At 43.8% G+C, this 19,827-nt stretch overlaps 5 protein-coding genes across 13 annotated transcripts in view; 3 read left to right on the top strand and 2 right to left on the bottom strand.

Annotated features, from left to right (window-relative positions):
* Positions 1–256: 256 nt before the first annotated feature.
* IFT46 (intraflagellar transport 46) lies at positions 257–1,982 on the top strand. Its single transcript, XM_020956927.2, has 2 exons — positions 257–746; positions 804–1,982. The coding sequence occupies exons 1-2, from the start codon at positions 564–566 to the stop codon at positions 1,866–1,868; spliced, it is 1,248 nt and encodes a 415-aa protein (XP_020812586.1). The 5' UTR covers positions 257–563; the 3' UTR covers positions 1,869–1,982.
* Positions 1,983–4,285: 2,303 nt separating this feature from the next.
* LOC110187521 (uncharacterized) lies at positions 4,286–9,878 on the top strand. Of its 2 annotated transcripts, XM_086832380.1 has the most exons (14): positions 4,286–4,330; positions 4,395–4,477; positions 5,261–5,791; positions 5,849–6,193; positions 6,257–6,478; positions 6,549–6,631; positions 6,709–6,766; positions 6,855–7,115; positions 7,177–7,314; positions 7,394–7,838; positions 7,904–8,036; positions 9,201–9,289; positions 9,348–9,578; positions 9,641–9,878. In XM_086832380.1, the coding sequence occupies exons 2-14, from the start codon at positions 4,402–4,404 to the stop codon at positions 9,801–9,803; spliced, it is 2,775 nt and encodes a 924-aa protein (XP_086688506.1). In that variant the 5' UTR covers positions 4,286–4,330; positions 4,395–4,401; the 3' UTR covers positions 9,804–9,878. The 2 variants fall into 2 exon arrangements, with proteins under 2 accessions (XP_086688506.1, XP_020812576.2); XM_020956917.2 differs by having other exon boundaries at positions 4,296–4,477.
* Positions 9,879–10,128: 250 nt separating this feature from the next.
* Positions 10,129–12,875, top strand: Atac2 (Ada2a-containing complex component 2). The gene is made up of 5 exons (XM_020956903.2): positions 10,129–10,609; positions 10,672–10,823; positions 10,891–11,065; positions 11,131–12,404; positions 12,466–12,875. The coding sequence occupies exons 1-5, from the start codon at positions 10,233–10,235 to the stop codon at positions 12,819–12,821; spliced, it is 2,334 nt and encodes a 777-aa protein (XP_020812562.2). The 5' UTR covers positions 10,129–10,232; the 3' UTR covers positions 12,822–12,875.
* Positions 12,866–15,597, bottom strand: LOC110187510 (putative ATP-dependent RNA helicase DDX23). Its single transcript, XM_020956904.2, has 2 exons — positions 15,303–15,597; positions 12,866–15,248 (listed from the first exon to the last, which is right to left on the bottom strand). Exons 1-2 carry the CDS (start codon positions 15,470–15,472, stop codon positions 12,962–12,964), a joined length of 2,457 nt encoding a protein of 818 aa, XP_020812563.2. The 5' UTR covers positions 15,473–15,597; the 3' UTR covers positions 12,866–12,961.
* Positions 15,598–16,191: 594 nt separating this feature from the next.
* spen (spen family transcriptional repressor split ends) overlaps positions 16,192–19,827 on the bottom strand; it is an 81,641-nt gene continuing 78,005 nt past the window's right edge. For 6 of the 8 annotated variants that reach the window (XM_086832374.1, XM_086832369.1, XM_086832371.1 and 3 more), the window contains 5 exons: positions 19,708–19,788; positions 19,373–19,571; positions 19,013–19,306; positions 18,621–18,943; positions 16,192–18,542 (listed from right to left, as the gene is read on the bottom strand). In XM_086832374.1, the coding sequence (XP_086688500.1) occupies positions 18,255–18,542; positions 18,621–18,943; positions 19,013–19,306; positions 19,373–19,571; positions 19,708–19,788 (1,185 nt within the window). In that variant the 3' untranslated portion in view covers positions 16,192–18,254. The remainder of the gene's footprint in view (positions 18,543–18,620; positions 18,944–19,012; positions 19,307–19,372; positions 19,572–19,707; positions 19,789–19,827) is intronic. The other 2 variants (XM_086832372.1, XM_086832373.1) reach the window with 1 other exon arrangement.

The following is a 19,827-nucleotide window of genomic DNA, read 5'->3' as shown; positions in this document are numbered from 1 at the left end:
ACCCAATGCACTGGGAAACATTTGTTGTAAGTTGAAATATAAAGGAATAATAGGAAGAACATCTTTACATGGGATATAAATATTAATAAATTGAGTTAAATCAATTTAGAGTGGGGAAAAGTGATTCATACTACCTTTATTTACAAAACTACCTAAAGTACGATTTTTTTAAGCACGAATAGAATTTCTCCCTGTGTAAAGGACTTTACAGCGTTGTCAGGACAACCACATTGCCATCGACACCGACAATGGCCAAAGCAATTGACAACTTTTACAGCAGGCAGGTAAGCAAAGGAAAAGCAGCCAAAACAAAACGCAAAACGCTGGGAAAAACCCAATATTTCGGCATAAAGAAATATACGCGACGGAGAAAGGAAACAAGTAAAACGCCTCGGCACCTGCAAAAGGAGCGGAAAATTGCAAAGACAAGTGCTGTGCGGATTTTCGCGGAAACCCAGGAAGTGGACTGGAAAAGGGAAAAAGGACCTAAAAGGAACTGAATAGCTCGAGAGTTCACTCACAGCTGGAGAGCTATTTTGAATCGAAATTCTGGGCAGCTGGCCATGAACTTCTACGACGAGGAGATCACAATCAACGGACCCGACTCCAAGCACCTCAGCAGTGTCCAAATGGAGCCGCGAAATGCTCTTCCAGGTGGCGGAAGAGGTGGGGCCACAGGAGGCGTCGATGGAGGAGGTGCCGCTGGTGGTTCGCAAAGAGCAGCCGCAGGGAGGCATCGTCGAATGGTGAGTGCTTTTCCGGAAGTTGAGTGGAAAAATCCCTGAATATTCATCTCCTTTCAGCAATTTCAAAACAACTCCACGGATGACGATGGCCTCCTGCAGGACATCATTGATCACGATGACGAGGCGGAGGACAGCGACGATGATGACGATAGCGAGATGCAGATGCCACAAGGCATGAGCATGGGCGTGGGGATGACGGGTCTGGTGCCGGGACCACGAACCCAAAAGCGACCAGATAGCACTCGCAACTCCAAGCAGTCGCAGGATGATCCTATGAGCTCTGGCAGCGATGAGGCAACCGGCGGTGGAATAGGATCTGGAGGCGCAAGGGGAGGAGCAGGAGGAACGCGGTTGCCCCACCAAAAGTTAACTCTACCCATGAGGAGCAGTGCCGGTAGATCGGAGCGTCAGGAGGTGCAGAACTTTAGCATCAGTCCGGATAAGTGGGAGGATCTACCGCTGCCCGGGGAACTCAAGGATCTATTTCCCTATATCCTGAAGTACACACCACAAACTATTGATACTCCATTCCACCTGCAACCCTTTATCCCTGAATTTGTTCCCGCCGTGGGCGACGTGGATGCTCTGCTCAAGGTCCAGGCTCCTCCACTCCTGCAGCCGCAGCGTCAAAGGGAACTCGATGAGCACCTGGAGAGATTGGGCTTGTGGCTACTGGACGAGCCCTCGGGAACGCAGTCGGAGCCATCTTTACTGAATATGAAACTCAGATCGGTGCTAAGTGGCAGTATGGGGCGTAATCCTCGACACGCCTCCTCGGCATCCCTGATTCCCACAGCCCGATCGGCCAAGGATATCGATAAATGGATCACCGAGGTGGAACAGGTGCACATGACCCAAGCAATGTACGATGCTCAGCCCCGAAAGGATATCGATGCCCTCTTGGAGGATTGGCCTAGATCCTATGGCGATGAGGAGACAAAGAATGCCTTGGATCAGGCCTACAGATCCTGCCTGCAGCAGAACATATCCTTGGTGGATTATGTTCGAGTGCTGTGCGAGAGATTTGGGGTGGAAGGACCTCTGGAATCGCAAGCCGACTATATACACAATGTTCAGACACTTTTTGCTCTCTACTTGGCTGCGAGTCAGGCTTGGGAATAGGATATTGTACCAAGACTAAATTATATATAAATGTTTACCAAATATGAAGTATATGAATATTCAGAATTATTTAAGAAGTTTGATATAACAATAAAAATAAAACTCTTTGAAAAATATCCTGAAATATTCTTCAGTGCAGGTGCTATACCTGAGCCCACTAATAACGCTAATGGCTTCGATTAAGTGACAGCCAGACGGCGTTTGTTTTGTCCTTTCCCTCCCTCTTCCTCGACTGCCTTTGCTCCTTTTCCCTTATCCCACCTCTGTTTTCCAGGACCACGGCACTAAATTGCTCGGAAAACGGAAAACGGTCAACCTGGAAAAGCCATAACCTTGTTTGATTTGGCGTCGTGGGGTGGCAAAATGATTTGGGGAGGCATACTTTAGGTGAGTGCAGGTGGAAAAAGGTGGAAAAAGTACCTCTGCAGGCAGGACAAAAGTCCTTGTTATTGAGAAAATGAGTAGGCAATCAAACACTTAGCAGCATCACATCTGTAAATGTCATAGTCAGTAACTAGGACCGTTCAATTTGTCAAACTGAGTCAAGTGAGCTGTTCAACAACTATATGTGTACTTGGAGAAAAGAAAACTATACTTATAAGTACAAAATAATAATTGTAATAGTAATTTTATAATTTAAGTAGTAATGATTATTCCTTTCATATTTTAAAATTTTTTTAAAGAAGGATAAACCTTTTGCTGCACAGCATCCGTTTCTATTATCTCTTGACTTTAAACTTGTTATACCCTTGTACTATAATTTCACTCAAAAGCTTGAAACCTAGTTAGGGAAGCATTTCCGACTTTATAATTCATATATATTCTTAATCAACTATATTTTCCTTCCTATCTACTACTAGTGTCAGTTCTTTATGACCCATAAATACTTAAAGCTTCCAATCCCCATTTTAACTGAAAACTGGGAAAAATTCTTCAACCATAATTCAGACATGTATTTCAAGTAGTGTGTTTCTGTATCTTCTTAATCTGCCGCTGGCGAAAAAAATTAAATTTATTTCACCATATTTTCCATCATCTCAGTTCTTTTCCCTACTTGCCCCAGGACAGTCGCGAATGAAATGAAAACCAACTCGAGGGCAGCAGACAAATAAGTTTAAATGAAAGAACTTGGAGAAAATAATATAATTTAAGAATTGTAAAAATGAAGACCTAGGAAAATTGAAATAAAGAGTACGAATTTTCAGGAACTACTGATTAATTTGGGGTTTTTTTAAATATCACAACTTAACCCACGATAATGAAGCGTTTTCCAATCCCATAAACCAATCATCCACATCATCGAACAGCCACAGAAGCAACAGAACTGTTGGCAGAAGGACCAAACTGGCGGCGATGCCTAATTAGGCCCGGTTAAGACAACACATTGAGCGGGCCGAGAGGCCAAGTTAAAAGGGGTGCAAGGGCCGAAACTGGCGGCAACGGCCTTAATTATGCGTAAGCCGTAAAGAGCCCATTAATGTCATTTTCGGTGCATTCGACATCGGTTTCTGGTCACAGGACATAGGACACAGGACACAGGGTCTTCGGGAGGACGCATGTTTGATAATCCGACAATTTCGAGCTTCACAAATCCTGCGGATTCTGTTTGTGAAGGGCAGACAGGTAGTACTTCCATATTTTTGGGTTATTGAATTGTGTTTGTCTTTAAACTGACTTTATACTATTGTTTTAGTAAGAATTTTTAATATGATTTTCATTAAGTATGCTTTAAAATATGTATTTAAATTATTAGTCGAGTAAATTACATACTTTGACCTACTAGATGGCGCTGTCTACAGCGCTCCTAGCGCATTTTCTAGGTATTAGAGTTTTCCAAGCACTATAAGGCATAATCAATGAGAAGAATCGTAGGAGGAAATTTTAAATTATTAAATCTTCTAAAAGTTGTAACTAAAAGTATATACCAATATTCTTATTCTTTAAAAATACAACAACTGTCAACACTATTGTATTTTTGTATCTTTTTAAATCTCTTCTACAGTCAGTATTTTAAACGCGCAAAGTGCGGCCAGCCTGCACATTTAAAAATTCAAATAAACGGATCTAAATATTTTTAAATGTGTCTAAACATACAAGGATTGTATTTATGAAGTGATAAATTTATAAAAGACAGGTATACATTTAAAGAAACATTAAAAATGGTATACACGACCTAGCTGTTATCATAATCTTAATCAAAGATTCTTAATCTCCTGTGTTTGCACAGAAATAAGTATCTTAATGTAGGGGCACACACTTCGTTCAGTCCGAAATCTTCTTTGTTCTAAAAATGTTATCAATGTGTGCATATGTGCGCAATTACGAGAAGATATACATATGCACATCCATATCCATGAGATACATATGTATCTCAAGCGTGCCGTACATGTGCTCAAGAACTCTGAAGATTCATTCGTGTTTATTTCTCTCACTGAAAGGTTCAGCCTCACGTCCCGGCTCCCGTAATTTACTAAATCACTATTTTATTTTGATTTGGAATACTTTGGATACCTAATTATTTAGCAGCAAAGATATGATAAGTAAATTCTGTTGGATTTTGTGTACAATATTAATAGCTGGCCAACATGTCTCGATGGTGGCATCGTCTGGTAAGTATTATATATATATTTGGATGAGAATTTTGTGTGCTCAAGGGATTACATATAGATTTCATTCTTATCTACACATTCTCTCTGTGAACATATCCTCTAAAGTTCTATCGGAAAATTTGATAACAATTGGAAGTTTTGAACTGAAAGTTTATGTGATCATCTCCTAATATTCGAGGCACTTATAAATTATCTAAAAACCTTGTCACACAAGGCTACCTATTATCTATTTATTTCTACAGAAAATCAAGGCTATAAGTAGTTCGTTGATTTATATCTTCAGTTGGCGGAATGCAAACTTAAAAAGAAAGGAAGCTAACTTCCGGATGCCGAAGTTTATATACCCTTGAAATTGGTTTAGATAGTCCAAATTTTAATAGATCATATTTAAGCCAAAAATACATAAATTTTAAATCGGAAAGCTGTCCTATGTTAGTTTTTGTTAGATTAATAAATTTTTAAAATTGGAATTTTTTCAAATTTTTTAAAATTTTAAGGATGTAAACCCTTATATTTTTTTAAAAAAAATTTAAAATGCTAGAAAGATTCGTCTTTTGATGCTGATCAAAAATATATATGATTTTACGGTCGGAAATACGGTCATAGCATAACAAGCTTCTGACTAAAATAATAATACCCTGCAAGTTTATTTAAATATAAATAAACAGTGTTTAATATTTATCGCGACCTTGGGAAAGTTAATCAATTTTAAAACACTTTAGGAATATCGAAGCTTATTTATATACATATATTATAGATATATTTATATTTCTTTTTTCCTAGGCGACATTTCGGAATATATTAGAAAATGCTGCATAAGTGGACTTCGCAATGCCCGCACCTCGGCCTCTTGTGCCAGCATGGATATGGCTCCGACGATAATCCCTCAACTCTGGCTAGGATTGTGTCACTCCACCTTCGAGGTGTGCTGCTCCCGGGAATTGGATCATCAGAATTGTGAGCTTGGTCGATTGGCCGCCTTGGATGGAACTCGCTGTGACGGCGGAGGGAATGTTACATCCCACAGTGCCTATGCCACATGCTGTCGATCTTGTCAAATTGGATTGGCCGTCAAGGCGAGCAAAGTGAACTGCAAGGATCCTTTATTCTCCTTTATATCCGCCATCGAATCATACCGAGACTGCTGCTACGAAGATGGTTCTCCCTCAGGCGGTTCGGAATCTAGTTCAATAAAAACCAATGACTCCTCACCAGTGGACCTTGATCTTGATGATAGTGAAAATAAGGTAATTCCTGAATCAGAATCGGAAGCGGACCCAGACGAGGAGGGTACAATTGTCCTAACTGGCGACGGTAAGTGGAAACTCCTTGTAACTAAATTACAAATACTTTAAAATATTATATTTATAGATGACATTTGTGGGAAAATTCCCAATCTGTGTGCCCACATTTGCGAGAATACCTTTGATGCCTATCAGTGCAAGTGTCACGAGGGATTTAAGCTGGATTCTAACAATGTCACCTGTTCAGCTTTACCTGCTGCGGAGGCCAACAACAAAGTGTGTCCCAGTGGCTATGATCTAGACGAGCTCGAAAGCAAATGCATTGACATTGACGAGTGCAAGGAGTTATCTCACGATTGCAAAATATCTCAATATTGTCACAATACAATCGGTGGATATCACTGTTTAAATGTGAAAGCAAAGGAATGTCCAGTGGGACAACATTATGATGGTGAATTGGATGAGTGTAAAGGTAAGGGTTGTAAATAGAATATTCGATTGTATTTTAATTAATTTACTTTTAATTTAACTTCAGAGTCAAAAACTACTTACTCTACGGAAACCAGAAAACAACCATCTTGTGACGATGGATTTAATCTCAAGGAGGGAAGCTGTACGGATATAGACGAGTGTGCCAATAATGCTACGAATAATTGCAATAACAATCCCCATCAGGAGTGCAGGAACACCCTGGGAAGCTACATCTGCCACTGCAAGATGGGATTCAATCTGGATGCCACATCCAATGAGTGTGTGGGTAAGGGCCTTAGTTAATCTAACTTAGTCCCTTGGATTTTGTTCCTAAATTGTACATCTTATATGTGTAGACATTAATGAATGCTCGATTAACAACCACAACTGCCTGCCAACGCAGAGGTGTGACAACACGATTGGATCATATATATGCACGGTATTTCTTTGATAACATTATACCAAATTGTTCATATTTCTTTTATTCAGGAATGTTTACCTATGTATATATAATAGCGCCTTCAAAGTTGCGGCACTGGCTACACGTTAAATGCGGAGACTGGGAACTGTGATGGTGAGAATATCATTTATATCATTATATATACGGATTTATATTGTTTAGATATAGTGGAATTTTATAATATTTTCTTGGTTCTTTTTAGATGACGATGAGTGTGCTTTGAAAACACACAATTGCCCATATAACTATGACTGCTACAACACCAAAGGATCTTTCCGGTGTTACAGGAAAACCACTACGACACGTTATACCACTACAACAACATCTACAACAACTACTACAACAACAGCGAAGCCTTTCTCTTGGGAAACAAGATATCGTGCTCCCAACTATGACACCTCATCGAGATCGCAATTGGATTGCTCTCCTGGATTTTACCGGGACAGTTATGGCGCATGTGTTGGTAAATATTAGATGCATATATAAAATATATTAGAAATCAAATAATATTAATTCAATTTTAGATATAAATGAGTGCCTGAGAAGCAATCCGTGTGGCAGTCATCAGCGTTGCATCAACACCAACGGACACTTTCGCTGCGAGAGCCTGCTCCAGTGTTCGCCAGGATACAAATCCACAGCGGAGGGAACGTCCTGTGTTGGTAAATACCAATCAAAATACTGAATTCGTATCCTATTAGCTACTTTAGAATGAGTAATAATTAATTCTCCATTAAATAGATATCGATGAGTGTGCCACTGGCGAGCACAATTGCGGCGAAAGGCAAATCTGTCGGAATCGAAATGGTGGCTATGTCTGTGCCTGTCCTACGGGTCATGAACTCAAGCGTCTCTCTGCTGGCAGCAACACCTGTGTGGACATCAACGAGTGTGCTCTGGACCAGCGGGTTTGTCCTTCGAACGCCCAGTGCTTTAATACCATTGGATCCTTCTATTGCGAGTGCAAATCGGGCTTCCAGAAGAGACCGGACGATGATAATAACACCCAATGCTTTGATATAGACGAGTGTCAAGTCCTCACGGGTCTGTGTCAACAGAAGTGCATCAACTTCTGGGGCGGCTACAGGTGTACCTGCAACGCAGGATACCAATTGGGAAATGATAATCGCACATGCAACGATATCAACGAGTGTGAAGTTCACAAGGACTACAAGCTGTGCATGGGGTAATGTGTTGGATCACAGCTTAATGAAGAAATTTTTATATTCCAATTATTCTAAATTCCTGCAGAACCTGCATCAATACTCCTGGATCCTATCAATGCTCATGTCCAAGGGGCTATACACTATCGGCAGATGGAAGCACATGCCGTGACATCGATGAGTGCACCACCGAGACTGGTAGTCATGTTTGCACTGGTCGGGTGAGTGTTTCAATATACCCTTGCAGGGTATTATAATTTCAATTGAACCCTAAAAACTATAAACTACATATACATATATATTCTTAATCAGCCTAGTCAATGTAGCTATGTCCGATAAAAATATAATATTTTCCAACATTTTTAAAAATTTTTAAGGGGTTGCATGTTAAAATTGTCAAAATTTGAAAAAAAAAAATTTAATTTTTTAAACTTCAAAACTCCATATGCAGATTTGATAACATAAAAAAAAACAAGAAAAAAAGCTACCCTTGCAGACTGCAATTCGATCACTAGGAATTAATACATATAAATTATATTTATTTATGACAAAAAGAAACATTTTTATAAACCAAAGTAATGGGATTTATGGCAATATGTAAAGGAATTAATTAAAAAGTAAATGCATAGCTAGCATAGCTTAATCTAGCATCTTTATATGTATACGATATAATTGTCATGATTAAGACTTACCCCAGTAGAGGACACGTGGCTTTCCGTTATCGTTATTGTTTACATCCTTCCAGGGCAGACTTATACTGTTGGTGACTTTAAGTAGGGTAATCAGGGTGGTATCGAACATCTCTTCCTAGTTATCCAGTTGTATTCCAATGGCCAGATGATATTTCAGGCGTCGAAGGGTAATCATCAAATCACTGCACACAATCACTAACGATGTTAACACTAGGTAGGCCGCGCATATACTAAGGTCGCGGCGAACGAAGTGCCTCTATTTATACTTCCGAGTCAAGAGAACAGAGCAATTGAGAGCGAGAGAGTAACAGCTATCTCTTGAGATAGGCGAGCAACATAACTCTGTTAACTGCAGATATGCACAGTGGGAGTTAACATAGATAGAGAGTAACAGCTATCTCTTGAGATAGGCGAGCAACATAACTCTGTTAACTGCAGAGATGCACAGTGGGAGTTAGGACATAGACAAAGAGAGTAACAGAGAGCTGGACAGCGAGAGAGGGGTCGAGCTGTAAATGCTGATCGAGAATATGTTAATGTTATGTACTTAATAAGGGCGTCACAGCGTTGCAAGCTTTTGACTAAATTTATAATTCCGAATTGGATATTAATTATTATATTTAACACTTGTATGTAAAAAGTATTATATACCATTATCTAATGTATTCCTTTCTTTTGTTTTATTTTATAAAGAATGACATCTGCACCAACACCCGAGGCAGCTACAAGTGTACAACAATTAATTGTCCCCAGGGATATACTATTGACCAGGAACAGAAAAAGTAACTTAGTTAATTAATTAAATAAAAAAGCATAATATTAATATTTTTCCACTTTTAGTCGGTGCCGGCAGAATAGTAACTTTTGCGATGGAGAAGACTGCTACACAAAGCCCTCGGCTTACACATACAATTTCATAACCTTTGTCTCCAAGCTGATGATCCCACCCGAGGGGCGGCCCATTTTTACCCTCAGAGGCCCATTGTGGTATGATAACATCGATTTTGATCTTAAAATTGTTCGTATCCAAACAACCAACAATATTCAGAAGGCAACTGATGCGAACTTTGAGTAAGTATTAATTATAAATTATTAAAAAACATCAATACAACTAATTTTTATAACACTTTTAGCACTTTAAAGAACAACAATCAGGTAAATGTTCTGCTAAAGCAATCTCTGGAGGGGCCACAGGACATTGAGCTGGAGCTGAGTATGACAGTGTTCACCAACGGCATGCCGCGCGGGAAGAGTGTTGCAAAGCTATTCCTCTTTGTTTCGCAGCACACATTCTAGTACCTGAGCGACACATTATTTTCGTACATCATCTTTTTATTTAGAAGCATTAATAAATACAGAGACGTTAAAAAATTTCGAAGATTTAATTACTGCATTTAATGATTTAACAAAGGTTTGCAACAGCAAAAACTACTTCCCGAATACATAAACAAGCATAAACATAAAGTACGTAAAACGTTTTAAAAAAAATCATTCCGCAGTGCCAGCGCTCCTGGCGTCTTTTTCGTGTACCTCTTGTATCTGTAAACGTGTAAAACTGTTCTGTACACGTCTACAATGTGACAGTTTTACATTAATATAATTATAGTATTTTTTAATTTTAATACTATTTTTTTGACAAAACATTTAAAGAGAATGTTAAGTTGGTAACACTGATCTTGCCATCGTTTGTTTATTTGGATTATAATTATAAAATAAGCCGACAAAATGGATTGCAGATACTGTGAGTTGGTTGTGGAGGACGACAACTACCTTGAGTGCCTAGAGTGCCATCGCCTGGTCCACATCAAGTGCTTGCCACATGCAAGCACGCCGGGCGACCTGCTAGGCGACGTCTTCTTCGAGTTCACGTGCGTGAAATGTGTCGAGGAGCAACTGCAGGGTGGCCCTGTGCCCCCCTCCCCTTCCGTCATCAAAGAGCGGTTTGGTCGCCAGAGGATTCCCTGGCTGCTGGTGATCACGCTAACGCTGTACAATCTGTCCATCAAGCAGAAGGGACTGGGCCACCATGGCTTCTTCCACTGGCGCACGCACATAATCAGTTTCGTCGACAAGAACTGGAACTACATCTTTGGAGCGCACGTGTAAGTGGCAATAGAATCTGCATTATAATTTTGATTAATATATGTATGTAAACCACCTTTAGGCGCCGTCGTAAGCAGTGGTATGGCTCCGTATCCGGCGCTCTCTCGCATAACAGCCCGGAGTACTTTCAGTCCGGTTTGGATGTGTTCCAGGAAAACGGCTGGTGGAAGTTGGCCAAGCCCTTCCAAACGCCCCGCAGTGTGCTCAGAGAGTGTGAGTCCACAATTGTGATGTATATTTACTCCTTTTTACATCCAGAATTCCTAATTTTCCCCACCAGATGAAAAGAAGCAACTGCAGCGACTGCAACTGCGCAATGAGAAACGCCTGCCCGCTGTGGATGAGAACAGCTGCAGCAGCGAGATCTCTGTTACCGATCATACAGAAGATAAAACCAATATAGTAAAGGTGGAGCAAGAGGCGAACACTCTTGGCGAGGGCTGTGCCCGCACTATGTAAGATCCCGAGGCCTATTTCACACTCAATCCTGTTCTTCATTAAAATCCTGTTCCTTTTGCAGTCCCTATATGGGGCGCCAGCCGAAGTTTCGAACGCCTGTCTCGCCAGTGGATCAGATACCGCCTCCTATTCCCGCTGCAGCTGCAGTTCCTCAGCAAATCCCACCTCCTCAGGAAGAGGAGGAAGGAGAGCCGCATAATCAGCCCCTGAGCAGTGTTCAGGCAAGTCTGATGGACTTCCTTGCCGAGAGTTTGGGCGGCGATGACTTGAGCATGTTTAACAATCTTCCCGGCATTATGCCACCTCCGTTAATTGGAGCTGGCAAATCGGATTTCTTTATGACCGAAGCCCTACTGGAGCAGCCGCCAAGTACGGAAGGCTTTTTCGACATTGACACGAACTTCGGGATGCCCAGCCTAACGGAGGACAACCGGGGAAACAAGGATATTAAGGAAGACACCAACAAGAATCTAACAGAGGAAAGCAGCACAGAGACTGAAGACGAGACCAAGGGAGGAGATGAAAATGAGCAGATGGAGGACGAGGAGCAAGACTATAAGCCACGCATTGTGCAGGTAACAAATTTCCAGGCTCAGGAACAGAACCTCGTCGTCAAGGCTGAGCCACCAGAAGAGGAAATGGAGGATGATACCGGCGAACCTATGCAATCGGATGTCCAGGGCCTCCCGATAGAGCCTTGCAAGCCCAGTGGCTTTAAGCGGCAGCCCCGTAGAAATTGGCCCTGGCTACAGGAAGCCCAGGATTCCGATGACATTGCCTCTCCCAGCGTCAATCTGGAGCTGATGAGTGTCTACGAGGAGCAGAAGTTATACCAGCGGCTCCACAGGATATTCTCGCTGGAACAGGAATGTCAGATAACCATTCCCGCCTACGTGCGGCGCCTATACCGAAAGCTAAGCCTGCGGAAGTGGAAACGAGAGCACAATCGTCCCATATTTAACTTGGATGATCACATCGATCCTCTGGCCAGAGCCAGGCTGAAGATGCAGGGCCATCAGCAGGCACAGATACTGGACAGGTACCAACTGCTGGCGCACTCGCGGCAGGATGCCAGGAGCTCATTTCACGCCCGCCTGGCGGGGTGCACGCAGTACGAGCTTTTCGAGTCGCCCTACTCGCAGCGGGTCCTCCATCCGTTCATCTTCCGCAGCGAAACAATGGCTCCGCCGTGGTTGAAGCTCATGTGCGAACTCCAGCATCGTGTGAATGGATCGCATCCCACGAGAGCCACCATAGACTTTTGCTTCGTGCGGCCGCAGCATATTCCAGCAGTCAATGCGTTGCTGCAGAGCTCCTTCTGGCCAAACATAGATGGTAACTTTACAGTTCACTGTATACATATGTTTCCTATTAATTTCTATCTTTTTTAATTCAGTGAGCGAGTGCCTCAGCTATCCGGACTACAGCGTGGTGGCTTTGTACCGAAAGCTGGTGATCGGATGCGGTTTCCTGGTGCCAGATGTTGGTTACAACGAGGCTTACATCTCGTTTATGGCCGTGCGTCCAAACTGGCAGCGCAGTGGCATCGCTAGCTTCATGCTATACCACCTCATCCAGACGTGCATGACCAAGGATATCACCCTGCATGTCTCCGCCAACAGCTCCGCCGTTATGTTGTATCAGAAGTTTGGCTTTAAGATGGAGGAAATCATTCTGGACTTCTACGACAAGTATTTGCCACTGGACTCGAAGCAGAGCAGAAACGCCTTCTTCTTGAGATTACAGAGATGATGGGGGAAGTCGAATAATTGTCGAGGAATAAAACAATTCATCTTGAAAAAGAAATTTTGTCATGCCAAGGCATTGCAGAACCTTTAATAGTTAATTACTTAGTTTCCTAAAAGTGTTTACCTTTCTCCAATCGGCCAATTTCAGGCGAATATTTTCTCCTCGCGCCGCTTTTTGGTGACCACCGTTCCCGGCTTGTGCTGCGCCTCCGGGTGATTTGTCAACTCCGGTGGACACACCGACACCGGACTGGCCGTGACGCACTGCTTCAGGTCGTAGAACAACGCGCTGTCATCCTTGGTAACGAAGGAAATGGCGCAACCCGTCTTGCCAGCACGACCTGTACGACCGATACGATGCGTGTAGTCCTCAATGGTCTTGGCCATGTCGTAGTTGATGACCAGCGACACGTCCTTGATGTCGATACCACGACCAGCCACATCGGTGGCCACCAGGATGTCCTTGGCTCCCGATTTGAGGGCGGCAAGGGCGTACTCTCGCTGCTCCTGTCCTTTGCCACCGTGCAACGTACATGAGTTGTAACCCAACTTCTCCAGACCCTTGGCCAGCACATCGGCGCCCTTCTTTTGGTTGACGAAGATGATGATCGGCGGATCGATTTTGCGCGAAAGGATCTCCATTAGCTTCTTGCGTTTGTCGTTCTCGCCCATCATGTACACGATCTGCTCCGTTCGCTCCGTCGGCTTGCCCACGGAGCCAATGTAGACTGTAGAGGGTCGCCGGAGATACGAACGAGCGAGCCTCTCCACCGCCGGCGGCATCGTGGCCGTAAACATCACCGTTTGGCGGTACTTCTTCTTCGTGTAAAAGTTCTCCATCAGTTTGCTTTCATCCTCGGCCTCCTCGGTGTCGGGCTTGAGGTTCGTCACCGGCATGTACTCAAGGATCTTCTGGACGTCGGGCTCGAAGCCCATGTCTATCATGCGATCGGCCTCGTCGAGTACGATGTACGTGCACTGGTTGAGCACCAGATAGCGGTTCTCCAGCACGTCGATGAGACGGCCAGGCGTGGCAATGACGATCTCACAGCCCAGGCGCAGGCGGAAGCCCTGCTCCTCCCTGGACAAGCCACCCACGACGACCACCGTGCGAATGCCCAGCGGCTGGCCGAATTTCGTGGTCTCCTCCTCGATCTGCTGGGCCAATTCACGGGTGGGTGCCATGATTATGGCATATGGACCCTGATCCACATCCTCGAGGCGCTCGATTTTGGGCAGCGATTGGATCCACGACAGAAGGGGTATAAGGAAAGCCAGTGTCTTACCTGAGCCAGTCTCGGCAACGCCAATGATATCCCTGTTCTGCAGTCCGATAGGAATGGCCTGGCGTTGGATGGGCGTCGGCTCCTTGTAGCCCACCTTGTCGATGATGTCGATAATCTCTTTGGGGAACCCAGACTCACTCCAGCTCCGGATAGGATTGGGAATCCGGCCGCCTTTGATGGTAATATTGTAGTCCTCGCGGAAAATGCGCCAATCACGCTCAGTCATCTCGTCGTTGTCCTTTTCGGACCAGTGACGGTCGTCCCATTTCTGCTTGTCCTCCTTGCGCTTCATTTTTTTTAGGCGCACCTTTTCCTGCTCCTTCTCCGCCTCAGTCCGCCGCTTCTCAAGCAGATCACCATAGAACTTGCTTTGTGTACGTTTCTGCTCCTTAATGTCGATGCCGGCCACGTTGCCGCGTCCAAAGAACTGCACGTGGTGGCGCTCCTTGTAGAGATTGTTGTAGTCTATGGAGGTATCCTCACCGGCATCCCAGTCGAACACAAACTTGCGGTCGTTGAGGCGGCGCACACGTCGCTTCTTCTTGATGATGCCCAGATATCGTTCTCGAATCGCTTCCAACTCCTTTTCTTTATCCTTGTGGGTAAGATCCTCCGCCCGCTTATCATCACCGCCACCGCCTCGTTCACCGCGCTCTCCTCTGTCGCCGCCACGACCCCCTCCTCCACGCTCCCGACGATCTGGCTTGGGTGGCGGTGCCATTATGGCCGGCGGTGCTCCCGAGGCCATTGCCGTGCCCATGGAGATGCTAACCTTGCTGGCAGCGGCCATTTGCTCGCGTGCAGCCTCGTGTGCGGCTCTTACCCGCTCCACTTCTTCTTGGCGACGCTTGAGCGCTTCTTGGGCTCGCTGCTCTTTGGTGAGGAAAACGGGCTTGCTCCTGGCCTCCTCCTCTCGCTTTTTCTTATCCAAAAGTTCTTCCAGGGATAGGGGCTCCTTCTTGAGCTTGGTATCCTTGTTATCGTCAATGGGTTCATCATCCTGCACAATCAACGGTTTGGGCGGAGCGGCGTCTCCCCCATCCAGTTTCGGTTTTTTTTCGGCATTGCCTCTTTCCCTGGATCGCTCACGAACAGTATCCCGAGGCCTCTGACGCTCAGGAGACCTGCGTCGGCCGCGGTCCTCCCTAGAAATCACATTATTTTCATTCAATTTCACAATATCATGAAGAAAAACTTACCGGGAACGAGACCGCCGCTGGCGTCTGTCTTTCTCCCTATCGTACGGCCTGTCCTGCCGCTCCCTACCACGCTCTCTGTCCCGCTCCCGTTCCCGAGGGTTGCCCAAGGCCGGGCGTTCGTCCCGGTAGCGTTCCCGCGACCGCGAGCGACGTTTTTTATCATTAACCATAGTTTCTTTCCGGAATTATTTCTAGAATTGTAAACGTTTGTGCAAAACAGCTGATAGTGTGGTAGTTTTGCAAAAAAATCATTACACTATCGATACTATCGATATAAAGTAACTAGATGAGACTTCAAAATCGTAGGCACAAACCAATCCAGATTACCACTGACACACTCTGAAATATTTGGCTCAATAGTGATTATTTACAGTACAAATTTATCATATTTCTGATTTGATGCACCAGGCGCACAGAAGGCAGCAGAAGGCGATGCAAAATTCAACAAATCCTAAATGGTTGTAAACTTGGATAAGACCATTGGGTCGAGCGCACACTCAAACTGGTTCGCAAACCGATTAGTTGGATATCGATTTAGACTAGTTCCAAGCCAATGCCGGTTGAACTTGATGCGCGGGCTTTTTGAATTCGATGCTTAACTTTTTACTGAAGTAAACTCGCGCGTTTGCATAGGTATAGAATTTATTTAATTACAGGTATAACATTAACATCTATATATATTATGTATATATATATATATTATGTATGTATAAGTTGCATTTCGCTATTGGGTTCGATTTTTGTATTACGGGCCGAGAAATCTATAGAAAAATTCTATGAGAGATAGAAATCGGTTTTTGTTCGGTTCGGTTTCGGTTTATAAACTCTATTTAAGGATTCTGGAGTCTGGTTTTTGAGGGGAATATAAGAAAATGAAAACAAAAGCAAGTGTAAGAAATAAGTGTAATTTAATCGGTTTCTTCAAATTAACTTAGGAAATAACTAAAAAGTGTCTTAAAACATACAACTTATACATAAACATATATTTAACAGCGCTTTTCCTCATCTGTTGTTCAACTTTGAAAAAGTGTGTGTGTGTGTGTGTGTTTTGTTTACTTGCTGCTTTCTCCTCTTACTCCTACTCTCTTCCCTCTTCTCTCTTTTCTTTTTTTACTTTTCATCTGTTTTTGTGGGCGCGATCTCAGATCGAGTGATCTGTGGAGGGGATCTGCAGATCTCCCCCCCCGTCGTGTCCTCCGTATAGTTAGTTGTGTTATATAATGTACAGTTGTTCTCTCTTTAGTTTACTTTTAAAACATACAACTAAATACGCGCTAAACACTAATTAAACTGTATTTACATTTCATATACTTCTTTAGAGTCTAAATAATTTAAATATTTTACAATTGTGTGTGTTGTGTTTTGTTTTTTTTTTTCTTTCTCATTTAATATTTTCTTTTCGTATGTGTTTTTTTTATCATTTCTTACTACTCGACGATCCATCGATCGATCGCCGGTCGTCGTCACATAATTTACAAGGGGGGCTGTGAAAACGTACGTGTTTTGTGTGTTCTTTAAGCTTAAGGAGTGTACAGAGAGAGGGTACGGGTACTATATAGGTTATTGTATCATCATATTTAGTGTGTGTATGTTTGGGATAGTTAGAGGTGTGTTGTGTGTCAGCATAATATGGAGACATTGAGCAGCCGCCGCCTGTGGTGCCCGACATTCTACAAAGTTTCGCAAGCTTTCGCAAGGTTTGAAATCATTTAGATTTTAGTTTAGAGTGTTTTTGTGGCAGTGTTGTTGTTTCTCTTCATATATAGTTAAACAAACAAAAATAAGGAAAAACTAACAGAAAACAAGGCTTGGAAAGTTCAAAAAAAGAAGAACGCAGCTCTGTTGCAGAGCGAAATGTCTCGACACGAGGCGAGACGTGTGTTTCTTTAAAATATTTGGCTTACAATATTCGATTATAATTAAATATACGCGTCTAGGATAAATGTATAATGTAATAATGCATAATGTATACGTGTTGTATGTATGTGTAATCGTAGGAAAAAGCCTCTGGGCGCATCGCTAAACCTATATAATTGTGCTTGGAACAACAGCAGGGATCTCTGATCGGATCTGGCCTCGATTCGGCTCAGTTCTTTGGGTCTATGTCAGGTCGGCAGGCGGCATTCCATAGAGCCAAGGAACCGCCGGAGTCGAGGCGGAAGTAAAGATTGAGGGGGATTTTTGTGTCGCGGAAACTTTGTAGAACGTGGAGCAGCAGCTGGAGGAGCGGCGGCGGCGGCGGCAGCAACTATAACTTTCCACCGAATTAGTTGAATCAAAACTTAAACTTGTGTGTTTTGGGGACCTTGGATATTCATATTATGTATGGGATAGTAGTATGCATAGTACAGTTAAACAGTTATTATGTTGGTAGGCTTTCTTTTGTGTTGCTTCTTAACATTTTTCGTTTCAATTTGTTTTCTTTTTGTGTGTGTTTTACGTGTGTTTCCTTTTCTTTTTTTTAAATTAAGCAAAACTAAAACTTTCTTTCTTGAGATCAAACTTAACGATACTTTGCAAGCTTCTTGTTAATTATTGGTTTTTCTTCTAAATTAGGGAAAAGTTTAAATAATATTAAATTTAGACAAGTATGCTTTCAAAATGTGCGGGTAACTGAAGGTAATTCCTTTGAGTCTCTCTCTCGTGAGGAGGTTCTAGCCTTTCTTTGTTCTGCCTTCTCTCTTGCAATTATTTTTATATTCAATAAAGTTTTCACGTGTGTGTCTGCTTCTTTAAGTTCTTTTAGTGTTTGCTTTGCTTTGCTTTTGTTTTAAACTTTTGCTTGTTTAATCGCTATCTTTAAAATTACTTAAAATACTAGAAGAGCGTAACTTGTTTTTCTTTCTATCGATCTTTCTGGTTTCACTTGTAGTTTCCGTGTGTAGAGTCAACATCTGGTTATAGTGTCGCATCCGGTTGGGTTTCGTTTTCATCCAGTTTGTAATCTGTGACTTACACAGTGGCAATGACTATCAGGAGGTGGGCCAATTCGGCCACACGATTCTTGAGATCGGGCGCTGCACGCTCCAGGTTCTCGTTGGCGAAATCGCAGGCCGGGAATATGTGCACCACGTAGGCCGCCTGCTCGCTTCCCGGAATCGGGATGTTCACAATGCCGGCGGCCATTTTCTGTTGCAGGTAGGTGATGAATCCGGTTTGAAGGTTCCTCGAGTGCTGCAGCACATCCGCATGATCCCTGCCGCAGGGCAAAGCCAACAGCATGCAGTGTTCCTTGTCCACCTGAATGAGAGCCATGTTAGTAAATCCCTTAGGCTTGCCAAAGCATCTCCCAACCCTATCTATGTCTCCCTTACATACCTGCATCTTTTTGGCCACACCCTCCAGCTGTGTCTGCTCCAGTCGCATTCTCTGAGCAATCCTCAGCAGCGGCGTGTTGGTCTCCGCCAGGCTGGGAAGCGATGCTCGTGCCACATTTGGATTTCCGTGCACAAAGTGCATCTGGACGGCTGCCTGGTCGGTTTTCAAGGCCAAAAGTCCCTGCCACATCACCGGATAGCGCTGGAGTAGCGTCACCAGAGAATCACCCGGCGGCGGAGCCATTGCTGGCGGTGCCTGGTGTTGGGCGGCCAGCTCCATGCCAGCGTGTAGAACAGGTGGCATTTGCTCCTGCTGTTGTTTGACTGGAAGACATAAATAGTTATTCGTTAGCTTGCTCCTCTTGGGGATAAGATTCTGATGACGACACTTACCGACAGCTGCTATCATGGACATGCGCTCCATCTCTCGCTCTTCCAGTGTCATTTCCATTGCCTGCTTGCTTCCCGGGTGCAGGACTTCGCGTCCAATAAACGGACTGCCAGCGGAGACGTTGGCCATGGGTGGTGGCACCACCACGCTTATGGAGGCAGCTGGTCGATGGGCCGGCGGTGGCTCCAATTGAATGCCACCGCTCTCGTAGTATCCACCACGCGAGGCAATATCGCTGAAGTGAGCCGGTGGAATGCGGGCATTGTGCACGTAAACCTGCGCCATTTGCGGTGAGTCTGAGGGTGGTTTTAGATACAATTTAGTAGGGATTCCTAAAGGGTATTCAAAAGCTTCCTTCTTACCAGCTGCTGTGCGATCTTGTGGACTCTGCAGGCTGTGCGGCACTGCCATGGCTCGGGGTGGACCACTGCCAGGTCGTCTTAGCTCTAACGGCGGACTGCTGCTGATCATCTTGTCGTCGTACTCGCCGCTGCGCATCATGTGATGCTGGTAGATCATAAAGTCCCTGGAAGCGGCCACTCCGCGATATGTCGAGTCGTTCTAAATGGAAGAACAGGAAAATATTTCAGGATTAGTCATATTTAATTACTTCTTCTTCGATTTAATGAAAAGTCTAGAGGGAATCTCGATTGGGTTACGCTACTTGAAAGCTCCGCAAGTAAAACTTGTGCATTACCGGTGTTATGGGTGATGCCTGCTGATGGGCTGGCGGCGGACTCTGGGTTCGCCGTCCACTGACATAGGCGCCCAGGTCATGCTGCATCCACAAGTTAAGCAATATTAAATGGTAAATATA

This window comes from Drosophila serrata, unplaced genomic scaffold, assembly GCF_035046125.1.
Source record: "Drosophila serrata isolate PLE 108 unplaced genomic scaffold, ASM3504612v1 contig_249, whole genome shotgun sequence".
NCBI classification, from domain to species: Eukaryota; Metazoa; Arthropoda; class Insecta; order Diptera; family Drosophilidae; genus Drosophila; species Drosophila serrata.
The sequence above is the reverse complement of the archived record's forward strand: the minus strand, read 5'-3'. Positions and strand labels throughout refer to the sequence as shown.

Excerpts from the sequence above, each read along its gene's own strand:
- IFT46 (XM_020956927.2), top strand. The coding sequence starts at position 564 with ATGAACTTCTACGACGAGGAGATCACAATCAACGGACCCGACTCCAAG. Across the intron at positions 747-803 it reads CAGGGAGGCATCGTCGAATG|CAATTTCAAAACAACTCCAC; the intron begins GTGAGTGCTTTT and ends ATCTCCTTTCAG.
- LOC110187521 (XM_086832380.1), top strand. The coding sequence starts at position 4,402 with ATGATAAGTAAATTCTGTTGGATTTTGTGTACAATATTAATAGCTGGC. Across the intron at positions 6,479-6,548 it reads CACATCCAATGAGTGTGTGG|ACATTAATGAATGCTCGATT; the intron begins GTAAGGGCCTTA and ends TTATATGTGTAG. Across the intron at positions 9,290-9,347 it reads ATTGACCAGGAACAGAAAAA|TCGGTGCCGGCAGAATAGTA; the intron begins GTAACTTAGTTA and ends TTCCACTTTTAG.
- Atac2 (XM_020956903.2), top strand. The coding sequence starts at position 10,233 with ATGGATTGCAGATACTGTGAGTTGGTTGTGGAGGACGACAACTACCTT. Across the intron at positions 10,824-10,890 it reads CCGCAGTGTGCTCAGAGAGT|ATGAAAAGAAGCAACTGCAG; the intron begins GTGAGTCCACAA and ends TTTCCCCACCAG. Across the intron at positions 12,405-12,465 it reads CTTCTGGCCAAACATAGATG|TGAGCGAGTGCCTCAGCTAT; the intron begins GTAACTTTACAG and ends TTTTTAATTCAG.
- LOC110187510 (XM_020956904.2), bottom strand. The coding sequence starts at position 15,472 with ATGGTTAATGATAAAAAACGTCGCTCGCGGTCGCGGGAACGCTACCGG. Across the intron at positions 15,249-15,302 it reads CAGCGGCGGTCTCGTTCCCG|GGAGGACCGCGGCCGACGCA; the intron begins GTAAGTTTTTCT and ends TGTGATTTCTAG.